Raw genomic sequence first — 22,094 nt, 5'->3', positions numbered from 1 at the left:
CTGAAGTCACAAGCTTTATTTATCCATTCAGTCTCTTGACGGAAGTATTGATCTCGTAATCCTTTCCATGGCTGGATGAGCTTAACCTGATGCCTGTACTGTATCTATTAAGATTATGTTCTAATGAGCTTCAACATCAGATTCTCACACGGGGCATGTTACAGCTGTGCATACATCTCAGATTCTCCCTTGGGGTCCGTTTTATGAAAGCACTGAGCTTTCTGATCAGATTGTCTCCTAGGGTGATCAAATCTTTTTTTTTTTGGGGTTCAGTGCCCTCTTCTGGGGGTAGCCCATTTTGACACTCAGCCCCGCTGTATAAGCACTCCTTTTCACCCTCAGTGCAGCTGTATAAGGGCACATTCCCGCATTCAGCACTATGGCGTAAAGGCCCTCTTGACACTAACAACATGACGTGAGTAAGACAAAGTGCACTCCTCAACGGCACCATTCACCGCGAGGTCAAAAAAACATGCAATGTTGTCACAACAGAGATTTCATGGAGGGCATCAGAAGGAAAAAAAAAACAGAGCACAGGTATTTTCTTGTGAAGTTTTGTAAGAAACAGTAAGAAGATTCTGGTTTTGCTCTCCATGGTGTGCCAAAGCTAATATGGTTTACACACAGGGAAGGCATCTGATGGCTCTGAAGCGTACAGGTTAGGCCCAGAGTGGAGAACCTCTGGTACGTGTAAGCAAAAGAATGAAGAAAGAACATTCTTATTGTTGGAGCCACTTTTAGGGCTTCTGAAATGGGCTTTGTTTCCTACTCAATATATCAATTACGCTTTGCTTTGAAACAAGGCATAATGAAGGAATTTTTTTTTTGTTTCCTTGGCAATTAAAGCATGTTATGAAGGAAATGCCAGTTTCTAATAAATTTAAAAATCAAAAAAACTGTTTTCAGCTGTTTACAAAGAATGTCTCCATAACTGACCCTGTGTAAGCCACAAAGTTGCCTTGCAGGCTTCCATTATTTTTCATGTGATGTCTTCATTATGGTACTCATGGTCTTTCAGAATCTTTGTGTACACAATGGAGTACACAATTGACAAGTGTGTCTCAAGATTCAGAAAGGTAGGTTTTAATTTGCAGGAAGCCTTGCTTGTTCTTGTCAGCTTTCATCCAGGTACTCATTGTCAAAATGTTTGCATGCTAGAGGCTTTGGAAGATAACACAATACAAAATACTCAGTCCCATGCAGTGACACAATGGGTATCTTATTACACGATGATTCTTATGAGAGGAGTACACAATATTGTTAGCATAGACATGACTATCCTGTTATTTTCGATTGCTACTTGGAGTTGATTCCTGTATCAGTATTTCTAAGCAGACAGCAATGTATTTGACTCGTCTCAGGAAAATAAGTATCACATCTAGTTTTGGAACACCACATTATAAAGACAGATGTTCTTGACAAGAGTACAAAGAAGGGAAACAAGACTCTTCCTACATTATTGTAGAATCCCAAAAAAAAAGCCAAGACTGAAGCAGCGCATTTCCATTTGTCCGGTTTCTTTCTAATGTAAGAAACACAGCACACCAACATTAGAAAAATAAAATTTTATTTTTATTGTAACCCACAAGAAACAGAGAGCAGTGAAAAGAATCATCCAAGTTTACAAAAAATGCCACAGATCTCTGGTCTGAGGGCTATGGATCCTGGAACCAGGGCAACCCCCTGATCATATGACCTTGCAGCAGCCAGTCAGCGGAGCTTCTCCCAGCAGTGGAGGCCAATCAGCGTAGCCGGTCCCAGCGCCAGATGGAGGCGTCGTCACACACGGCGATCAGAATGCTGCTGTCACGGCTGAAGCTAGTCTGCCGGATTGCGGAGGTGCACCTGGGAAGGGTAAGAGTGGTGCACCTGGCCGGTGGAGAGAGAGCACAGGAGAACCTCAAATACGGGTTGAAGACAAGCACACCCTTCTACATAGTTTCTGACACGTGACTAACAGGCCAACCATGCAACCATTTTATTACTGTCTTCTATAACAGCTTTTCAGCAAACAGGTACTTAAGATATGTACAATTCTGCCTGCTGTAAGGTTGACAGAGTAGAGACAAGAATGGATTAATGTGTATGGATTGATGGACAGATGAATGTGTATCTTACTTGGCTTTGTGGGGATCCTCCACCTCCAGGTCCCACACATACAACTTCCCCACCTGGTTCCCGAGAGCCAGCATCTACAGGAGAGACACAACCTTGTATTGGTCTCACCACAACCATACCACAACATCCCAACAACCAATCCAAAACTACTGAGAATATCTATAGCATATATACACTATATTATAAAAATCCCACTAAGTTCCCAGGCATCTAAACCATTACTAATGATCCCTGCATTAGGTACAAACTCCATACAACCTCAACACTATGGTCCAGCATCGCCAGATGTCAGCATACAGATACAGTCCAACAGCAGCGACCCTGGAAACCTTCATTACCTTCTGCCAGAAGTCCATGGAGAAGCGCATGTACCAGATGTCACACTGGCTGTAGTCAAAGCGCCCGAGAATGGTCACGTTTGACTCATTAGGCTTGATGCGGTCAATATCATCCTCCATCTTGCCTGGCTTCCAGCACACAATGGCATTCTCACATGACTGGGCAGAGAGAAGGAGCAGGACAAGGGGAAAGGAGAGAGGCACAGTGAGAAAGAGGGGAAAAAAAAGATAAGAAAGGAGAGCATGAGAGTTGAGAAAAGGATCAAACACTTTCAGTAATTTTAAGAAAGACAGATCAGTTGAGCACCCCCTTGCAGTCCAGAGCTAATGTAAACGGCAGTAACCTCCACAAATCCTTTTACACCTCTACATTTACACTCTAACTCACAACACAGATTTTACTCTATCAACTGCATTTCTTTATTCCCCAACAGTATATTTTAGATCACTTTCTGTACTGTGTAGCATGTTCTTCTGGCTAATTAAGTGCATTTTTTTCATCTATACAACAATATTATATTCATTTACTCACTGTTAATTTAGTGCTCCCCAGCTGACCAGTATTAAACACTATTGCATCAATTTAACTCCATGACGGTTCTGCTGCCAGTGTCTCACACAGGTGTGTCACTAAAACACCTTTGTCCTCTTACCTTGGACAGGATCAGGTCCCCCAACCAGCGGACACAGTCCACATAGTTCCTGTGAATGTCCCGTGTGGAAAAATCTGGGAAGTGGATCTTCTGGGAGACAAATGGCCTGCGGGGCAGAAACAGTCCCATGAGTCTGTTCTGCAGGGGCCGTGCCCAGCTCCCCACGCACATGCGAATTCATTTCGGGGGGACCCTCACCTGTTTGTCTTGCTGGGGTTGTACTCGTACGAGCCACGGATGGCTCGCTGCAGCCTCTCAGAGTTGATCCTCCACAGCTTGAGGGAGTGATCCATCCCACACGACATGATCTTCTCCCCAAGAAGGTCAAAGTCCTACGGGAGCAGAAGAACTGTTACACCCCCCGAGCATTACACATACATTGTTTGAAGTAAAACCACCTCACCATTCAGACCCTCCCCCCCAATGCTCATGTCTTGACGGACCGCACTGAGGACTTCGTCTCGGTGACCCTCCACGCCCCCGAATATAGCCACCAGGGTGTCCGTCTGGATGTTCCACAGACGCAGGGCGTGATCTGTGGAGAAAGAGCCAATAGCCTTCGTTGTTCACTGACACAAGCTCACGGATCTACGAATAACCGGCTGACAGGAATGACCCAAGTTCCGGGAAAGACCGGCACCTTACCCTTGCTGACGGACAGCAGGAGGTTGGGATCTCGGGGGTGAAACTTCAGTTCGTTGATTGCGTTCCCGTGTCCCACATAGTGCTGCAGGTTGAACGGTGATATTAAACACTGGTACTACTTTCTGATTTAAAATGTTATGCACTCAAAACTTTTCTGTACTTCCTTTCACCACCACAACATTCACAACGTATTCAGAAATAACAAACAGCTAATAATAATAATAATAAAAGAAGAACAATGTGAACAAGGAAGAAAAGGAGGAGGAGGGGAATGAGGAGGAATGACATCAGTAACAGTAAAGTTCATAGTGATAATGACTGACATGTCAATAAGTACACCCTATCTTGTGTGCCAGGTGTCATGGTTGTGTGAGAGGTTTCGAGGCAGTCACCTTGATGCACTGCATGGTGATGTGGTTGATGATGCGTATGATGCCGCGTGACCCGGCCACAGCCAGTAACGGGTGGCTGGTGCTGGTGTCAAAGGTCCAGGCGCAGGTGTAGAAATTTTCATCCGCCTGTTCAGAGCCACGGTCAAGGAAATGCTCTTGCCTGATGTTACCGCTGATCAACACTCCCACCCGTCACCACTTCATGTCTGGCAAAGACCACCACCACAAAAGACCGCTCCTAACTCCCCACACAGCTGTCCACTTCACCAAGTGATGAGAGCCAGAGCATGAAAGGATACATCAGCGTCCACATAGGACTGAAGGAGGCGGATCTCTCCTTGGGAATGACATTCATACAGAGTCACCTACAGAGAGAGTAGCATTCACAGTGTCACGTGCAGAAACAGTGGCAATTGAAAAGTGCCATCTGGAGAGAAACTGAAGTATTTCAGGTGAACTCAATTCCTCAAAAACTCACACTACACTCCACTGAGCAAAGTCTAAGCCCTGTGGTCCCAGACTCAAACCCTGCTGTGTCATCTGCCTACTGGCTACAGCTGTTGCTGCTACAACTGAGCGCAAAAGAGCTTGCATCTAAGTATGTGTGTCAATCTGTCCATACATCCATCTGTCTTCTACCATTACTCACCCTATTGCTTCCCACAGTGGCAAAGACCAGGGGGTCCCCTTCTTTACTGTGCCAGTTAAACTGCACTCCAAACAGGGGCTGGCCATGGTCCTCCTATCCAAGAAAGCAACGATGTACAATTTTATTGAACATTTTCAACTAGACCACATGAACCTCTCTCCATCTGAACTCTATAGCAGATCACCGTCTTCCGACTACCAAGCCACAGTACAATCTCCAGACTTCAGCAGATGACTGTGCATTCAGGCCTCACCTTCAGGCTGTTGACACACTTAAAGGAGTATTTGCACTTTTTGGATTTCCATTTGCCCTTGCCCCAGCTCTTCCTGCCGGGGGCATTGGGCGTGTTGGTGGGTGTGTCAGGGCGCTCCATGTTTGTCCCACTCTCGATGCTGACAGCATCATCCTGTGAACATAAAAACGCCTGAATCAACACCCACCCCATATGGGACTGCTGTCCGAAGGGCAGATCCAGGTGATCTGGACACCTGTCCTTTTGGGTATGGACTATAACTCCAAGGGGGACGCTAGCTTATAAAATATGGAATTTATTGGCTTTTGAGTACACTTTTTTCTTGTCACATACAAGTCCATGATATCAACCACACAATGCACTGAATAAAGAAACTGAAAATATATATATATAATACTGTGTAAAATATTACGAAAATACCGTTAGAGAAAGAGAGCTCTGAACCACCATGGTCTTCAAAACACGAAAATTCCCGTCACATTTTCATATTCCTTGTTTCATTTTCTTTTTATTTTTTAAAAACTCAAATACGTACTAACAACAAAAGAAATATTTACCGTAAAAGCATGTAGACATGGAAAAGTTACAGAGTAGGGGCAATATATTACATTTTCTAATTGGCGCCAGAACCCACGAATTGCGTCGATTCCTCACGTGGATTGTGGGCGCATTTTGATTGGATTTCGGAAAGTACAGAAAGTACATTTTCTGCTTCGCACACCCCGCCACAATGAATCAGACGCAACGCCAAAGGCAATGATTTCACAGGTGGCTAAACAGCTACATAGCCTAACCGAACTATGTATCTCTAGCTACCCACGCCGTGCCTAGAATATGAATTACGTGTTGCTCATCCAGCCATCATGGAAACACACTACGTATTTACTTCAATAAAGAAGGAACGAAAAAGTCAAACTACTGAAATGCGAGTTAAGATTAAACAGGCATGGTGACATCTTATCACTACTCGACGTAGATTAGCTAGCTCGCTAACGTTAGCATATGACTGCTACTTGTGCATCCTATGCTGTAATTAGTCTACAGGACAATCAGTTGGCTGAGGTCGCTTATTGACCATTGAGCCTGTTAGTTACTGTAATAGTTACTTAAATGTTGTTGTCCAGTACAACTACAGCCAATTATAACAGCAATTACCTAGGTAACGTTGTACTTTTTAGTGTTGCATCTCCAGTTAGCATGGCTGTAGGATGACTGTGAAAATTCCCCTCACGCAGACAAAATGTTAAAAAGGTTGTTGGCTAGACATTTTAGCTAACATTTCTAGCCAGTAAGGTAGCGTGCTAGCTAAACCAGGCGTTATATGCCTGCTTTGTTACAGCTAATTAGTCATTTGAATGTCACTCGATTTAAGCACTGTTCCTAAAAATCGTTTTAAAGTTACTACTGACTACCAACATTATGAGTAACTGAAGTGGGTAACTAGATGAAGTATAGTTATGATCTGCAGACCGAGGCCCAATATCTCGTCGGGAACATATTGGACTGTACTTTGTCTTGCCGACCTTTTTTTCACCAGACTACGAAAACATGGCTTCAAATTCTACATTTAGGATGGAAAACCAAGGTAACTACTAACAAGGAGCACCATATTGTCTCAACCCAATCGCAGAGGTTAACTGGCGTGAGACTACTGTTAACTAGCCAGATCTGATAACAACAGTCCAGTCTTTTCTTTAATCCAGCATCCCCCATGATCGCTAGTCGCTAGCGAGCGAGCTACCCTACAACCCATATTTCATCGTAAAATGCAAAAGTCGAATACGCGGGCATCATGGGAACACCGCATTTTTTCTTTAGGAAATACACTCTGTTGGGGCACAGTCAGACTCCGTACTTACATTTTCGTCACCCGAAAGATCGGGATTACTATTTTCATCGCTGCTCAATTTCTGTTTTTTCGCCGGCATCTCGTTTCGCGCCTCGCCTTGGCTCTCAGACATCTTCCCCCTTCGTCTTCCTCTTCCTTCACTTGTGGCCACACTGCCGGAAACCGATGCGCATGATCTTGGTTCCCACTGCCACACTGCTGCAAAGTGGGTCTCAAACGAGAAACACGATAGAGCCAAAGATGTTCTGTTATGACTGAATATAACAATATATTCACCGTCTCACCAGAACCACGATCACATCTGTACCAGTGAGTGAGAAACCAGATGAAAATATAACGTGCATACAAGCAAACACATTTTACTGAAGCCAAACCAAAGCTACCCTCTCTAAGAGTGGTAGCAGAGTGTCAGAGCTTAAAAGCTATATGTTTATTTCTAGCTCTGTCGTATTAGCAATATTAGTAGCTATGATGGATTGCACATTCACTTTTTAGATCATCAGTGGCGTTGGTGTTTAGTTTGGTCATCAAGATACTTCAAGAATAGAGGAATGGAGGTTTTGTGTATATTTTTATTGTTAATCACTAACCATAAGTGTAAACGAGAAGGATGTGGAGTTTTTAATGTTTAAATTCCCGTCACCATTCACAATTCCAGAAGTACGGTATGCACGAGTATTCTTTGAAAAAGTAATTTCACGACTATATACAAAACTTTACATAATGTATTGCATTGCATACAGTGCAATCTTATTTTAGTAGTACGCACTCACTCGCAATTTCAATCTTTTAGCACATGACTTTGCTCTGTGCAATGTCATTAAGGCTAAAGTATAGCATTGAAAAATGTAAGTAGAAGATGTAAGCTTAAGAAGGCGTATGAATGAATGTGGCGCTGTCAGTCAATAGGCAGAAGTGTATTACTCAGATTTTACATGAGCGGTTCCTATACTATGACTATTATTTGAACCTACGTAGTTCGCTGCTTTGCTAAGTTAGGGCTTTCTTATTGCAATTTTAAAGGAGTCCTAAAACCTCGTTTTTGTTCAAACATTTTAGAGAGAAGAGGTGTAAATCAGATTTCAGCGCTCAGTAATCCTGTTATATCTTACTCTCCTCTAGAGGGCAGCAAAAACTTTAAAGTCTGCAGTAGTACTGACCTAGGATATGGTAATTGGTAGTTTTGTGCTTTAAAAGAATTAAATGCATTAAGCATTAAACTATTAACAATACCAGTAATTGATTCTGTTCTTTGTGCACAGGAATTCAGCATACAGCAAGGCTCATGACTTTTTGGAGACAGAACAGAAAGACTATTCCTACACTGATGAAAACATACAACTTTTGGACAGTACGTGCAGTCAGTGTGAAAGCTGTCTGAAATATGTAAATCAATGAGACACAAAAACGCCTTTATAATGTCTACACAATATATTAGTCAAATGATGGGTAACATTGAACCAACATGCAAAGAAACCACGTGTGCCCCATTTGTATCAGTTGGAATATGTAGTGTGCATGTGTGTATGCATGGCTACAGAGATTTGAATAACGAAGCATTTCACATGCAAATGAGTCAGATAATCAGAATAGAGCTTTACTGTGTAGTACTCTCTTCCCAATGTGAATGTTTAACCGTGTGTGTATACATCCTTGTTCTTGCACCTGGAAAAGTAAAAAATAAACAGCAAGTCTTTGTGAAGTTTTTCAATGTGCTGTAAAAGCTAATAAGCCAGAGCAAGACATGTACGTTTTATATAGTGCAAGTGCTGTACATGGTTTTACAGGGTAGATGTTCATGCATCTCTAGCTGCAACTCCAAACCCCTTGAAACAGAAGTATGAGATGTTTGCACCAGCTCCCCATTTGCTGATTTTCACGGTCAATCTGATGTCTGACATGTACACACTTGGTGGTAGGGAACAGGGCATGCAACGTTGCTGGTTTGCTGGTTTGATGATGATTGGAAAATGCACTATGCTATATGTGCAGCACATATGTCCTATAGCAAATAAAATTTTATTGATTGATTATTTGATGGGCCACTGCTGTTGTATTCTTTGTCAAAATACTTGTCCAGAATTGCCTCAGTAAATATATAGCTGTATAAATGGATGACATCTAAAGCTATGCATGTCGCTCTGCAAAAGACTGTCTTTGAAGCAAGTGAAATGAGAGCAACTCCACAGGAACATTCCTGAACTCTCATTACCAAGTACCATGGTGATGGTACTTACATTTTTAGATCCAGTTTAGTCACAGCTGCAGACAGAAAAAAGAAGCACACAAACTGGACAATTTTAAAAAGAAGTGAGACTTTTATGTATTAACCCTATGTCAAATTTTATGCTTAAAAGTGTTTGTTTATGAAAGCTAAGATGAGGAAAACGAGTGGGGGAAAAAGTAGTAAAGCAGAGAGATACAGAATCCTGGAGCCTCATTTTCACAGCAGAGGTCTAACAGTGTGAACACCAATTCTGGCTGTAGGAAAACCACACTAAGCAAAAAATGCAGATTAATTTGAAGTGTAAAGATGTATTCCTCTGTGTTAACTGGAGTCCTGTTTTCTATGTAAAACTTGGTCCTGCAGAGCAAGTGGTGACTGGTCCCCACATTGTGGACACATTATCAGTGTAATAACTTGTAACAAACATACAGTCTAAATTGTAGTCTAAATTGGAGACATCCAGGGTAAATCACATTTATTCTCACAGTGTGAACTGGACATTGGGACTGTCACATAAAGACATTCCGAGCAACACTGGCCTGAGTTCTGCCTTCACCTCACTGTGGGAATAAGTCCCCACAAAGTAAAATGAAGACTTATCACCCAGTTATTTGTGGATTCCTTTCAACAGTGTAAGGACTTGTCACAATGTCTCAGGCTGTGTCATATCTACCTGGAATCTATCTGATTAAACAGAGTACAAAGGAGTGGAATTTTGGCACAACTTAACCAAGGCTTAACAAGTAAAATGACACATAGATAATATCTTATCATTCCTTTATTTCATTTGCATTCAATAATTTTTAATAACCATGCAGTTTAAACAAACATCTATTGAAAAAAACTCTTGGCAATGAGCCATCTTCCTCCTTGCCAAGCCCAGTAATCAACCCTAAATTTAACTTCCATTGAGTCAAATGCTCATAAATGCCTCCCTCTTTCCCCCTACTGTCACTCCAACATTTGGCATTAATACCTCATTGTAGGAACCTTTATACAATATATAAAGACACCTCATCACCCCAGTTCACGTTTTTATTTATTTATATATATATTCATTTTGCACCCCCCCACCTTAAACTCAGTTTTGGTCATCTTCAGTTGTACTACTTAATCTCACTATACCACCTCTGCACTCTTGTGGGAGGGCAGGACGAGGCCCTGTGCAATCCTCTGATCCATATGCATGCTTGTGCAGCCATTTTCACACTACAAGTCATACAATGCATTACAGTGAAGTGGGCACTCACTGGAGTGAAGGTGCTACTCAACTGTTCGTAATCTGACCAGCAGGATGCCTGATAGCAGTGTGATGGGGAATCCTGGCTTGTCTACCCATCTCTATCCCTGACACAATGACACCAAATTGTTCAACCACTGTGGGCTCCTGCTCACTGTAGGCAGATGACACATGCAGTTTAAAACCCAGGCCACACTGCCAACCAAGCTACTTGGGAGTCCAGCCCAACCTAGTGGACATCTAACTGCGATTATGCAAATCACAACTTCTCATTCATCACTTATATACAATCTGTGAAAGATGAAGAATAACGCCCATTCTCAGTATACATATATTTCATTATACATGACTGTTGCATCAGGAAAGTAACAACAGCATTACTTTGCAGGGCATCCTGGGTCCTGTATCTCTTCTGGCACCTTACAATACAGGTCATCATGTACTCCACACTCAAGTAAAACACAACCTTGTACACCTTAGAAAAAACTCCTCATAATAAAAGTGTCTAGAAGTATAACAAATGTATAGTTTTTGTTTCACACTTTGGTGCAAAATCCTAACAATGACAGCAGTATACTCAATTGCACCATCAGCCTTTTTACACTCTTATCCACTGCTGAGCAGGAAACAGTCATTTTACCCTCTCACCCGGAGTTCATCAGCACCCTGTGCTCTGCCTGCATTCCAGTCAGCTGGTACCTGCCAGAAACTAATCTGGGCTCAGCATCTCAGCAGAAGGAGGGGCTAAATGCCTCAGGCTATGTGACTGGCAGGAATGTCTTATCTGTGGGTAAAATATCCTTTGCTGTTGCACAGTTGAGACAGCAAATCCAGCACAAGAAAACTTTTTAAAGAGATCAGTGATGTAACCTACACATATTAAACAGACATCTGTCAGCAAACACGAACACACACAGACACATGTCAGTTAACATACATATATTATACAGACATAATCCACACATATTATCCAGCCACCTTTTAGCTAATCTACACATATTATGCAGTGCTAATCTACACATACTATACATATACCTGTTTGTTAATTATCACTGTCTATGACTAAGTAGACTAAACCTTCACCAGCTTTTCAAAGCTACCCAAACCAAGATAGAGACCAAGACAGACACTACATTTATCAGTGTCCACATATCAGTTCAGGTTTATATGGATTGGCTTCATTATGACTGAAGCGATATGATAGCGCCTTCAAAGGGGATCACACACTTAATTGATTTCAACAAAATTAAATCATTTCAAACTACTCCTGACTACACTGTAGTGAACAATGTTAATACTGTTTCACGGAAACAACCGACATCTGCCTCATACCAGCAAATGATTACATAGACTGGACTGCCTAACTGACAGTGGTTCTGAACAGACAGAATGTGGGGCCTAGAGAGAGTAAGACTTGGCTTGGGCTCCTTTTCCCTTCAAGATGCGTCGTACCTGCCGAAAGAATCGCACACAATCACAAACAGACCCTCACAATGCCAGAGACACCAACAAAGTATCACACACCCACACAATGTCTCACACACAGACCTCCACACAGTCAGAGAGGCTCACACACTCAGAGGTACATTCTTACAGAGCACATCAAATCACACAGAAACTCACATACAGTTAAACACAGTAATGCTCAAGGTCTAACAAAGAATCCCATATTCACAAGCAGAGTCGCTGATATAGACACACATCCCACTCACCACATTCCTGTTCCCTACCAGCTCTGACAGTCGGCTGGCTGTGGAAAGTGTGCTGCTGGGTGTGAAGGGTGTGGTAGTGGTTGTGAAAGGTATAAAGCTGGATCTGGAGGGTGTTGTGCTGATTGTAGAGGATGTGGAGGTGTAGTGCTAGATGTAGAGGGTGTGGAAAGCGTAGTGCTGAGTGTAGAGGGTTAGGAGTGTCGTGCCGGTTTCGGACGCACCTGATCCCCCACGGGACCCTCTGGTACCAGCTGGATGGGCTGCTCGTTCTCCAGGTTCTTGGAACCAGGGTCAGCGCCCCGTCGCATGAGCAGCCTGACCGCGTCCACCTGGGCAACCCTCCCCTCCAGAGAACTGACCACATGGAGAGCTGTGTTTCCACTGTATGCCTGTAGGAGGCACAAGGAAAAGGGGGGTTGGCAGCGTTACAGTCAGGGCCCGTGCTGCAAAGTAGCACTGATCCCAGCATCATATCTGTAATTGGTTTATTTTTTTATATGTTTATATCCACATAACCCTATAACCCTCCTACGCTACACAACAGCCTCTTACCAGCTGTCAGTTTGTCAACCGGTTTTAATTTTACACAATTAATACATTCTATATCAGTTCTTCCACCTCAGGGATGTTTTTGCAGAGTTCCACAAGCATTTAACTGGTCCAGTGCTGTGTACTAATTATGAAATGCATGAAAATGTTGCATTTTTTATCCATCATCTATTTAGCCTGTAAAATGTTTATGTCTCTTTTGCTGCACATGTGAGCAGAGAGTTAGCTACAGGCAGCTGCACAGTTGAGGGAAGGTGCTGATCTACATCAGTACCTGATCCACGTCCATGTGAACTGTTTATCTACAGATTACCAGCTTGCTCATCTCCAGACTTACCATGTTGAAAGCTGCAGCAGTGTTTGTTGAAAGTCTGGCATCTGATGTTAGACAGCTTTGGTAGAACCTGGGGCTATGTTTTAGCATTGCCAGACAATGAACATTGTAGTGTTGTTTTTGTCCACTATCTATACATTTCTATACTTCTTTATACTTGTTCTGTCTTTATACTTTAATATGATGCTAGTAAAGATTATTATATGTATATTATAGGCATTTAGGTTAATTCTCAAGTATCACTCTTTCTAACACCAACTGTCTGTAATCCCCAATTTCCCACTGACCCAAACCTTTGTCAAGTATGATTGTTTAGATGAGGGATACTTCAGACATGTAAGTGATGGACTACTGCATCTGCATTTTACACAAGCAAACATATAAACATATAAATGCAGGTTGCACACATACACAGGTGGCAACTCTGTCTACAGATTTATAGCAACCTCTTCAATCAGAGCTCATTGTCATGGTGACCTGGGTTACTTACCTTCTCGTTGATAATGGTTAGTGGGTCAGGCTGATCCAGGAAGAGACGCATCAGCTCCACATTAGCTTCCTCTGCAGCCATGTACAGGGGTGTGCGCCCGCTTTTATGGTCCTGACAGAAAAGAGGAGAAAACGACGAAGAGGTGTGAGTATGAGTGGATGTGACCACCTGGAGGCTGTAGGGCATCTGTGTTGTGTGGATGTGAAGTGTCAGACTGCTTGTAGACCTTGGTTTTATAAGAAGCACCCATGAGCAGGAGCAAGCAGACACATTCCCCAAGCCTCTTTCTCCGCTGCATCAGCTCCTGCGTCAGGGGAGAGCGACTGGACATATCACTAAGCTCCTGCACCACAGTGTTGTGGGATAGCACAGCAGTATGCAGCGCTGTCAGGCCTAGGGAAGAAAGGGGGGGTCAATGTTGATGGTTAGCCAGGTCTCTTCACTAGTATTTTGTATAGTACTAGTACTTTGTATCAAGGGCGAGGGGGTGTGACAGTCCTCACCATCATAGTTGACGGTTTCCATGTTGAGCTGCTGTCCAGTGGCCTGCAAGGTTCTGTAAATGGCCTACAAGGACATACAGGAACCAGGTAACAGTGAGTGTACAGACGTTTGCTGTTAACAGACTAAGGCTGCAGATTAACCAAACTATGCAAATCAAATACAAAAAAAAAGATTAGAATTCTGCATTCGCAGAATCTTTGAAAGAAATTTAGGGAGAGCTACAAAGACCTTTATTGCTTTTGAATAATAATATAAAAACAGATGCATGGTATTTGCTGCATAAAGGACATTTGCACATGGTATACAAGAGCATGTGAGTATCAACTGGGAAACAAATGTCTGGATGGTAAGCATAGCTAGCTATCTGTGCCTAAAACAAGCTTGATTTCTGTTCTGTTGAGAAATCAGACAAGGGTTAATAGTCAAGAAAATATGTGGAGGAGGTGGAGGTTGTGATTCTCATGAAAGAGGTGTTTGTGCAGTCGAGCCGGTCCTGCAGGATTCTCTCCCACCTCTCCAGAAAGGGGGTTTTTCCCTGCTGCTGTTTTCTGCTGTTTAAGGAAATGAGTCAGTGATGCAGTAGTGGCTGAAAGGAGGAAGTCATTACAATGCACACAATCCCAGGAGAACAGACAGAATGACAGACTCAGAGACAGTGTCAAAGCTAGCTGCAGCAAAAAATGGCACAGAGAAACACAAGGATAGATAGCCCTGTGAGTTTAAGCTCTCTCCAGCAAAAGCACATGTTGGAATTACTCCATGTTTTCAGTTGAAATAGAAGGTGAAATACTGCATCATCATTTCTTATAAGTCAGACACATACACTCACACACACAAACAAACACATACATCCTCTCATGATTACAGTCAGACACAGATACCTGTGAGGCACAGTTCTCACCTGCAAGGTCAGGATGTGGCCCTTTTCAGCACACACGTGCAGGGGGGAGCGACCCCAACAGTCAGCCGTGTTGATCTGTGCTCCTAGGGTCAGCAGGTCCTGTACAATCAGGTGTTGATTTGCTGCCACACTCACTTGCAGAGCACTCTGGGTTAAAAAAAAGCAGGACAAGAGACATAAGTGTTACAGATTATGCTAAATGTGTTCTTTCGACTTGTTCGTCTGAGTTTCGTCAGAACTCCCAGAAGAATATGCACAGACACGTCTTGGTTCTCTCAGCATCTTGCTGGAGCACAACCTATGGTCCAGTCCGAACTATGTCGGGGGCATTGGTCGGGTGAACATTCTCACCTGACCATTGTGTTCCTTCACATCCAGCATGCTGATGAGGGCCATCTTCCTGGCAAGCACATAGGACAGAGCCCTCCTTCCCTGTGCGACAGCAATGTGCAGGAAGCTGGAAACCACAAGACAAACGACAGGTCAAGAGTGCACTGCAAATGAGAGTACACTTCTCACTTGAGTCATTTCTGTCATTTGTCACTGACCCTGTGAGAGAATTGGGGTTTCCACTTGGTATTTTATTAAAGGCCATTCTTATATCACAGTTTTCCCGTGATTAGATATGAAAACAGAGGTCACATCTGTAACATTACTCATGATCTTGTATCAGTTTCTATGAAAGTTAAATTCACTAACGAATGCTTATACAGTCAAAATTCCTGCTTCTGTGTCTACTTTGGTTCTTTTGCTGTAACAATAAATTCTTTTTTTTAGCCAACTCCAGTCTATTTCTTCATTATTCAGTTGTGTGTTGCTTTCTTCATTTTTAAATATCTCAGCATTCCTCTCTGTTATGAAAAATGAGTATAACCTCTGTTTAAAAGCAATGGTGCAGGCCTGCTCTTTGTGCTGAGTTCAGGTGAATGTGTCTGGGTAAGATAATCATATGGGGAAAAGATTATTGGTTGCTGTGTTTCCCTTGACCAGACTTAGCTGTAGTCAGCTATACCTGAGGTGAAGCATTTTCTAAAGTCAACATTCCTTTCCTGGTAATACATTGCCCAATCACAGGTACAAAACTTTTCCTCCACAAGTCCGGATCAGTCAAGTGGAAGATTACATTTTTATTTTGTCATATGAATTAGAAGCCCTGATGTCTAAGAGCAATGACACTCCATTGCTGTCCTTGCACCCTGTAATGTATCATTGGGATGCAAAAATCAGCCATGGAAATATTAGCTCGCGAATGGCTGAAAGCTATAAATTTACTGCCTTACTGATATATAATGTTGCAACCTCAGTCAGGTCTAAGGCATTTGATTCACATGTGCATTTGGCTAAACCTTGAGGAACGCTGGATCTATCTTACAACATTTTGTAGCCCTGAGTCAGGGCGCTAAACTAAATACTGTACATACCCAAGTAAAGTAATTTATGAGATTCCAAACTCACGTGTCTCCATCACTGTCCCCTGCTACAAGCAGCTCTGGAGCAAGTCCTGCCAGTTTCTTCTCCTCCTGCTCAATCTGCCACTGGAAGAAGGATATACCCATGGGGGCATCAAAGGAAAAGGGCTGGTGGAGCACTGCAGTAGGTAGGGGGTTTGGCTGGAGGGTGAGAGGCTGAGAGAGAAAAGTGTTCCCCATGGCCTCAGACAACTTGCCAGGATACAGGACCTGGGCATCGATGGTAGAGTACAAACAAGAGGCCTTAATCTCCATGGGGCTGCCTTCCTGGGGAGGTAGGGTGGAGCATGGGTGTCCAGCCTGGGGTGGAATTTCCTGCACCTGTAATGTGCTTATGGAAACAGGAGCAGACTTTGTCTGCAGTACGGTGTCGGTGATGTCCAAGTATGGTTCAGAACAGGGCCGTTCCTCTTTTGAAGTGCCATAGGAAGATGGAGTCTGGAATATCCAAGAGAAATAGTGTCAGATATTGTCAGGCAAAAGAGTGTGATGAGTCAGTGATATTTACTACAGAATTATTACATTACTAGAAACAGAAATAATACAAACTACTACTAAAATACAAACCTACAAAACTGGTTTCTGTTCACTAGTCTAGTTAACCTAACCACTCTGCCCCACTACAGTTTTTAAAATGATGTAATACCAAGACAGTTGCCAGGACATTGGTATGCGAAGTGGCTGGACAGCTGAGAGCACGTTGCTACAGAAGCACAGGGTTAGTTACCAGGACATTGTTGTATAGAGAAGCAGGTCTCTTGGGACTAGTTGAGGGAGTCAGGACATGGTCAGCTAGCCTCTTTGCCCCCTCCTGGATGGTGGAGGACACTATGCAAGAAAGAAGGTAAAGATGTGTAGTTATTCCTTTATATACAATAATCTATACACCTGTGTATATGAAATATGTTCAGTTACTTTCACAGCTTTTGTCATTTTTATCAAAATAAGCATAATTGTATGCTTGTTATTCACTATCCTTGAAAGTTTACAATTGATTAGTTTCTACTATCAAATCAAAAATCATAATTTGGTACATTTACCCTTAAATAAATGTGTGGTTGTTTGAAATATAATAATCATTAGTTTTTTTTAAATTATTTATACTTTTTAATTGTGTTTATATGTGGATATATGTAAACTGCAAGATTACCTGTGTGGTGATCATGTATATTGTAGTGCTGCAATAGCTGAAAAAGAATAAAAGTTGAATTTAAAAATAAACACATAAATAATTTAATAAGAACAGAAATGTGTGGCCTTCCAAGTCAAAATTTCAAAAGATGTGAATATGGCATTTCCCAAAGATTTCAACAGAGCTATAAATTAACATATGAGAAAAAGATCATTTTACTTATTCCATATGGAACATCTCTTCACCTGTTGGTTGTGGCAGCCAGGGCTCCAAGATGCATAACCACTATGCTTCTGCATGATCATCTCGCTCGCTGGGTTCTTTACACACACACCCTGATACGATGGGGGACTCACACTCCCCATAGTGGTTTCAGCTGCAGCAACAAGCACATGTGATGCAAGTCAGCTTCTTGCTAGCAAGTGGTGTTCAAATGCCCTCTCACAACTATCAGAGCCTTTCTTGTTCCTTTACTATCTGTTTCAGTTATTGCTTAAACAACTCCATGATGCAAACATGTAAAGTAAATCGCTTTTCTGCTGCATCTACCAAAGAACACTTCAATATTTGTACTTTATTAAAAAATCTAAAAGTTTCAAATAATAGCTCTAAATGTTAAAACATGCTGTCTCAAAGCCATATATTTAGGCCAAAAATAAATATTTAGGCTAAATGTCTGTTTTTCAACATATAGTACCTACTTTCCAAACATTTACTCAATATTTCTAACATTTAACAAATGACGCTTCTCACATATATGTCGTAAATGTATGAAGCATTCTGTGAATATGTTATATGCTTACCCAAAGTTTAATTCATGTATTAAATTTCATTGCTTGAATCATTCCCGCATTTGTGTAACATTTACTTAATTCTGTTTAAGTGTAGAGTCATGATATAAAAGTCCCTGCGTTTAGTAAATGGTAACAACTGTATGACAAGTATGATTTCCACCTTTTCCAACAAGTATGATTTCCAGCTCTGCTCTCATATCCTAGTCTTTGACTGTGGTATTACGCTGAATCTTCTCCTATGCACCATATTGTCAGTCATCAAGAGCCTTGGCCATCATACTACAACACAATGATATTCCTCTACCTAAAAATAAATACATTTATTAAAAATACATAACCAAGAATAGCATGGCGGTCTTCCTTTTCCAACAGAAACGAGAGATGGGTCTCACTACAGACACTGGGATAACTGAGGCAACAGTCGATGTCTTGACAGTAAATTTGGTGGTACAAGCTGTCCATTTGCTGACAAGCATGCGTCATGGTTTACAGCAGTGTCAATGTTTGTTGATTTGACTTTGTCTGAGATGTCCTTGGCTGTTGACCACAACCCCCGACAATGGCCAGTACTTCCTACAGTCCGCTCCATTTTGTTACAAATTTGTGCTATTTCCTTCTATTAACCTTCTGTTTTGCAACGTAATAATTATTCATTTTAATGCTCTGCACAAGCACTAACTCTTACCACACAGTTCAACGACAAAGTATTTTGCCAGAACAGAAATTAGCAGATGTGGCCTTCTGGAAGACAATGGTCTGTAAACAGCCGAGATGGTTTGATATTTTGCAAGTATAGGTGAAAAATATGTAGAATACGAGAAATTTTACAGCTCAGTTATTACAATTATTACAACTCAGTTATTCTACAATTTCATGTTCAGCGTTTCGCACTTTGTCACAATCTTTTGAAAAACACATGAAAGCAATTCAAAAAGCAAAATAACCGCTTGCAACGCATCGGCAAACATCATAAAATGAAAAACAGGAAGTTAAAAATTTGACAGCTTTGTTCAGGACTGCAGAAAACTAAAACCCCCATGTCACTTTCTATGTGCATTAGATTAAATGCTAATTGTAACATTTACTAAATGAAATAATTGATAAAGTATGACATATTTACAAAATTTTAAAAAACTAGGCCTATATGATCATACAAAATCTTTCATAAATGCATTACACAATTAAACAGCGAAACCTAAATATAGTAAATATTAATTTGTCCTTAAATTATTATTATTATTTGTACACAGCCTAAGTACTATTTAGAGTTGTTATTCAAAACTTTTAATATTCATAAAGGTGGGTGAAATCTGACTTAATCTGATTAAATTTTATGTAATACATGTTAGAATATTTGGGTTTCCACTAGGACAAAATCCATAAACCACAATTATGTTTTGTATTTTACCGTTAATGTGGTTGAGATAGCTAGGGGTTGGGATTGCAGTGCTCCAGGGTTTGCCCGACTCAGAATCCGATTGCGGCGGCCGGGGGAGCCAGTCCTCAGTGTGGTTTGCGGGTTCGTGCATCCCCAGAAGTGAGTTTCCATAGAAAGCTGACAAACTGATTGGGCTCGTCATCATCCCAACGCTCGGATTTCCAACGCCTGCAAAGTCTTCGGAGACTCTGTCAATTACCATATTTGCCGTGTTGGCCGTCTTCTTCAAATAGCAGGTATCCAATAATTAGGAACAATTCTGACTGCGCTTAATTGCCTCTCTAGCTTTCAGTCCTCTCTCATGTATGTTCGACTGCTGTGTGTTGATGCTTCTAGCCCAAGTACAGTTTCATATGTCAGTTTGCATCTGACAAAAAAGAGAAAAACTCGAAAGGGGAACTGTTGCACTGAAACAACTGGCTGGTTTAGCCTATAGGGTGTTCCTCCAAAAATTCCAGTCAATCTTTGATGGTAGATGCATTCTTGATTTTGAGACGCCTCATTTTCTCGGGACCGGCAGCTGTTTGAAGTCAGGTCAGGCTATATTAATTTTCTCCTATTATGGGTGAAAGAACCTTGACAATAATAATGCCGTTTCTACACCAGATGCGAGCTCTGCTTTTGCATTTCAGATTGCTTGGAAGCCGATTTGTCTGTTCATGCAGAGAAGAAGTTTAATACAGTAATGAAAATCGTCAACACTAGACTGACCAAACTTGTCAGCACTATTTTCGGAAGATGTTAGATTATGTAGTTATTTGTTGTGTAGGCTCATTATTATTATGGATTCGTTTTGCCCTTGTACGAGGCAACTTGCAAAGCGTATATTTTAATTTAGACTTACACATTATTCATGTGTAGCCTAGATCTCCGTGAGCCAATGCACTTACTGTTGCTCCCCTGTGGCAAGTAGCCAAAGGCTTCATCCACGAGAAGTAGACTATTGCATTACTTCGAATGCTTTGTGCAAGCACATTTCACATGTTCGGCGTCTAGTAGCTGAATAAATTAAGTTTTAACTTTATACTAGCACCGTTAAAAAAACCGTAACTGGGGAAAAATCAGTGACACAAATTGCTTTAGAAACACGGCGGAGTAAATGGATGCAAACAAGTATTCGCGAGACCATTTGTGCACCTTGGTTTACTCGGTCAAGTAACTACCAGTAGGGTATAGCCTACCACGAAACGGTGACAGTGTGGGATTCCTACCCTCCATTATTATGACAATTATAATGACCTCACGTCTTCATACCATATGTATCTGGCTTACACACATGACTGTCCTCGTCGTAATGTAGTAGATACTTTTACAGCTGAATGAAGAGACGGTCTACCAACAATTACTCATGTCACAGCATAGACCGCTATTCACAATAAACAATTAAATAAAGTGCGCATTATCATACACATACACAAAGTCAGAGAGTCACCTTCATTATGTCCAAAGGATATTACCTTCATTATATCCTCACAACTAAGTCTTCAGTTGTTCAGAAAAAAAAAACACTGGGCTATTAATTCTCCGTATCACTCTTGAATGTAGATCAGCAGTGGCTAGACTTTGATCCTGTGCTTGCTATTATGTTAATTATTCTCCTCTCCGTTTCCTTGTTTTAGAGGACAAACAAAATTTCTAAAACACACAGCTAGAGAAGACATACCGCTATCCAGCACTTTATTGGAGGGGGTTTATTTAAACACGGGCAAGTTCTCCTGGAATTTCAAAATGGGAATTCCCAGACTGTGAACGCTGGAACTGAACAACACAGACTTGCCAAAATGACTAACAAGAGCAAAAGATCTACAGTTCCAGTTAAACACGCACACTATAACCATTTCACAAGACCCCTTAGGGCATAACAATTGAATAATAACGAGCTACCCACAATCCTAACAAATAGCGCCAGGTGCAAGAGACCTCCCACGTATTAAGACCAAAGTGATTCTGTATGTTTAACTACAGCCGAGCTAAACGTCCACTGCGATGAACGAACCCTCCTCGTTCCAGAATGTCTACCCCACCTTTTAAAACAAAATATTCTGATGCATGTCCCCCATCCTCCTTTTTGTTATGGCTTCCTTTTCATCTTGAAGGGTGACGCTGCAATCGGGGTGGCCGTCTTTAGAGATGATGAACACTAGAGGGCGCAAAAAATATCAAACACACAATCGGATCTTCAACCACTTACCGTCCATGCGGAGGCAAACGCGGTCGATAAGACGATTGCGAAGCGTTTCTCCGTCCATAACAATTATTGATACAAGAATTAACAGCATATTGTGTTCAAAACACTAGAACAGAACCATTCCTATAGAAGCGCTCGTCTCATACTCATCTGGGCATACTCATATCGAATATTATATTTAAGGCAGTCTAACGGCACATTATCCTAATAAAACCAGAA

At 41.7% G+C, this 22,094-nt stretch overlaps 2 protein-coding genes and 1 long non-coding RNA gene across 3 annotated transcripts; all 3 read right to left on the bottom strand.

Annotated features, from left to right (window-relative positions):
- Positions 1 to 1,609: 1,609 nt before the first annotated feature.
- eed (embryonic ectoderm development) lies at positions 1,610 to 7,039 on the bottom strand. Its single transcript, XM_036540414.1, has 12 exons — positions 6,908 to 7,039; positions 5,049 to 5,201; positions 4,796 to 4,888; positions 4,446 to 4,511; positions 4,147 to 4,272; positions 3,755 to 3,836; positions 3,553 to 3,644; positions 3,308 to 3,441; positions 3,110 to 3,215; positions 2,457 to 2,615; positions 2,119 to 2,192; positions 1,610 to 1,869 (listed from the first exon to the last, which is right to left on the bottom strand). The coding sequence occupies exons 1-12, from the start codon at positions 7,007 to 7,009 to the stop codon at positions 1,743 to 1,745; spliced, it is 1,314 nt and encodes a 437-aa protein (XP_036396307.1). The 5' UTR covers positions 7,010 to 7,039; the 3' UTR covers positions 1,610 to 1,742.
- A 4,534-nt stretch (positions 7,040 to 11,573) lies between these two features.
- Positions 11,574 to 17,144, bottom strand: nfkbiz (nuclear factor of kappa light polypeptide gene enhancer in B-cells inhibitor, zeta). The gene is made up of 9 exons (XM_036540418.1): positions 17,051 to 17,144; positions 16,310 to 16,761; positions 15,206 to 15,311; positions 14,855 to 15,001; positions 13,953 to 14,016; positions 13,676 to 13,842; positions 13,450 to 13,560; positions 12,298 to 12,465; positions 11,574 to 11,816 (listed from the first exon to the last, which is right to left on the bottom strand). Exons 2-9 carry the CDS (start codon positions 16,576 to 16,578, stop codon positions 11,763 to 11,765), a joined length of 1,086 nt encoding a protein of 361 aa, XP_036396311.1. The 5' UTR covers positions 16,579 to 16,761; positions 17,051 to 17,144; the 3' UTR covers positions 11,574 to 11,762.
- Positions 17,145 to 17,473: 329 nt separating this feature from the next.
- Positions 17,474 to 20,104, bottom strand: LOC118785620. The gene is made up of 3 exons (XR_005005299.1): positions 19,658 to 20,104; positions 17,701 to 17,831; positions 17,474 to 17,510 (listed from the first exon to the last, which is right to left on the bottom strand). It is a non-coding gene; the product is annotated as an uncharacterized LOC118785620 (long non-coding RNA).
- Positions 20,105 to 22,094: the final 1,990 nt, after the last annotated feature.

This window comes from Megalops cyprinoides, chromosome 11, assembly GCF_013368585.1.
Source record: "Megalops cyprinoides isolate fMegCyp1 chromosome 11, fMegCyp1.pri, whole genome shotgun sequence".
Taxonomy (NCBI): domain Eukaryota; kingdom Metazoa; phylum Chordata; class Actinopteri; order Elopiformes; family Megalopidae; genus Megalops; species Megalops cyprinoides.
This window is presented reverse-complemented; position numbering and strand designations above follow the sequence as displayed.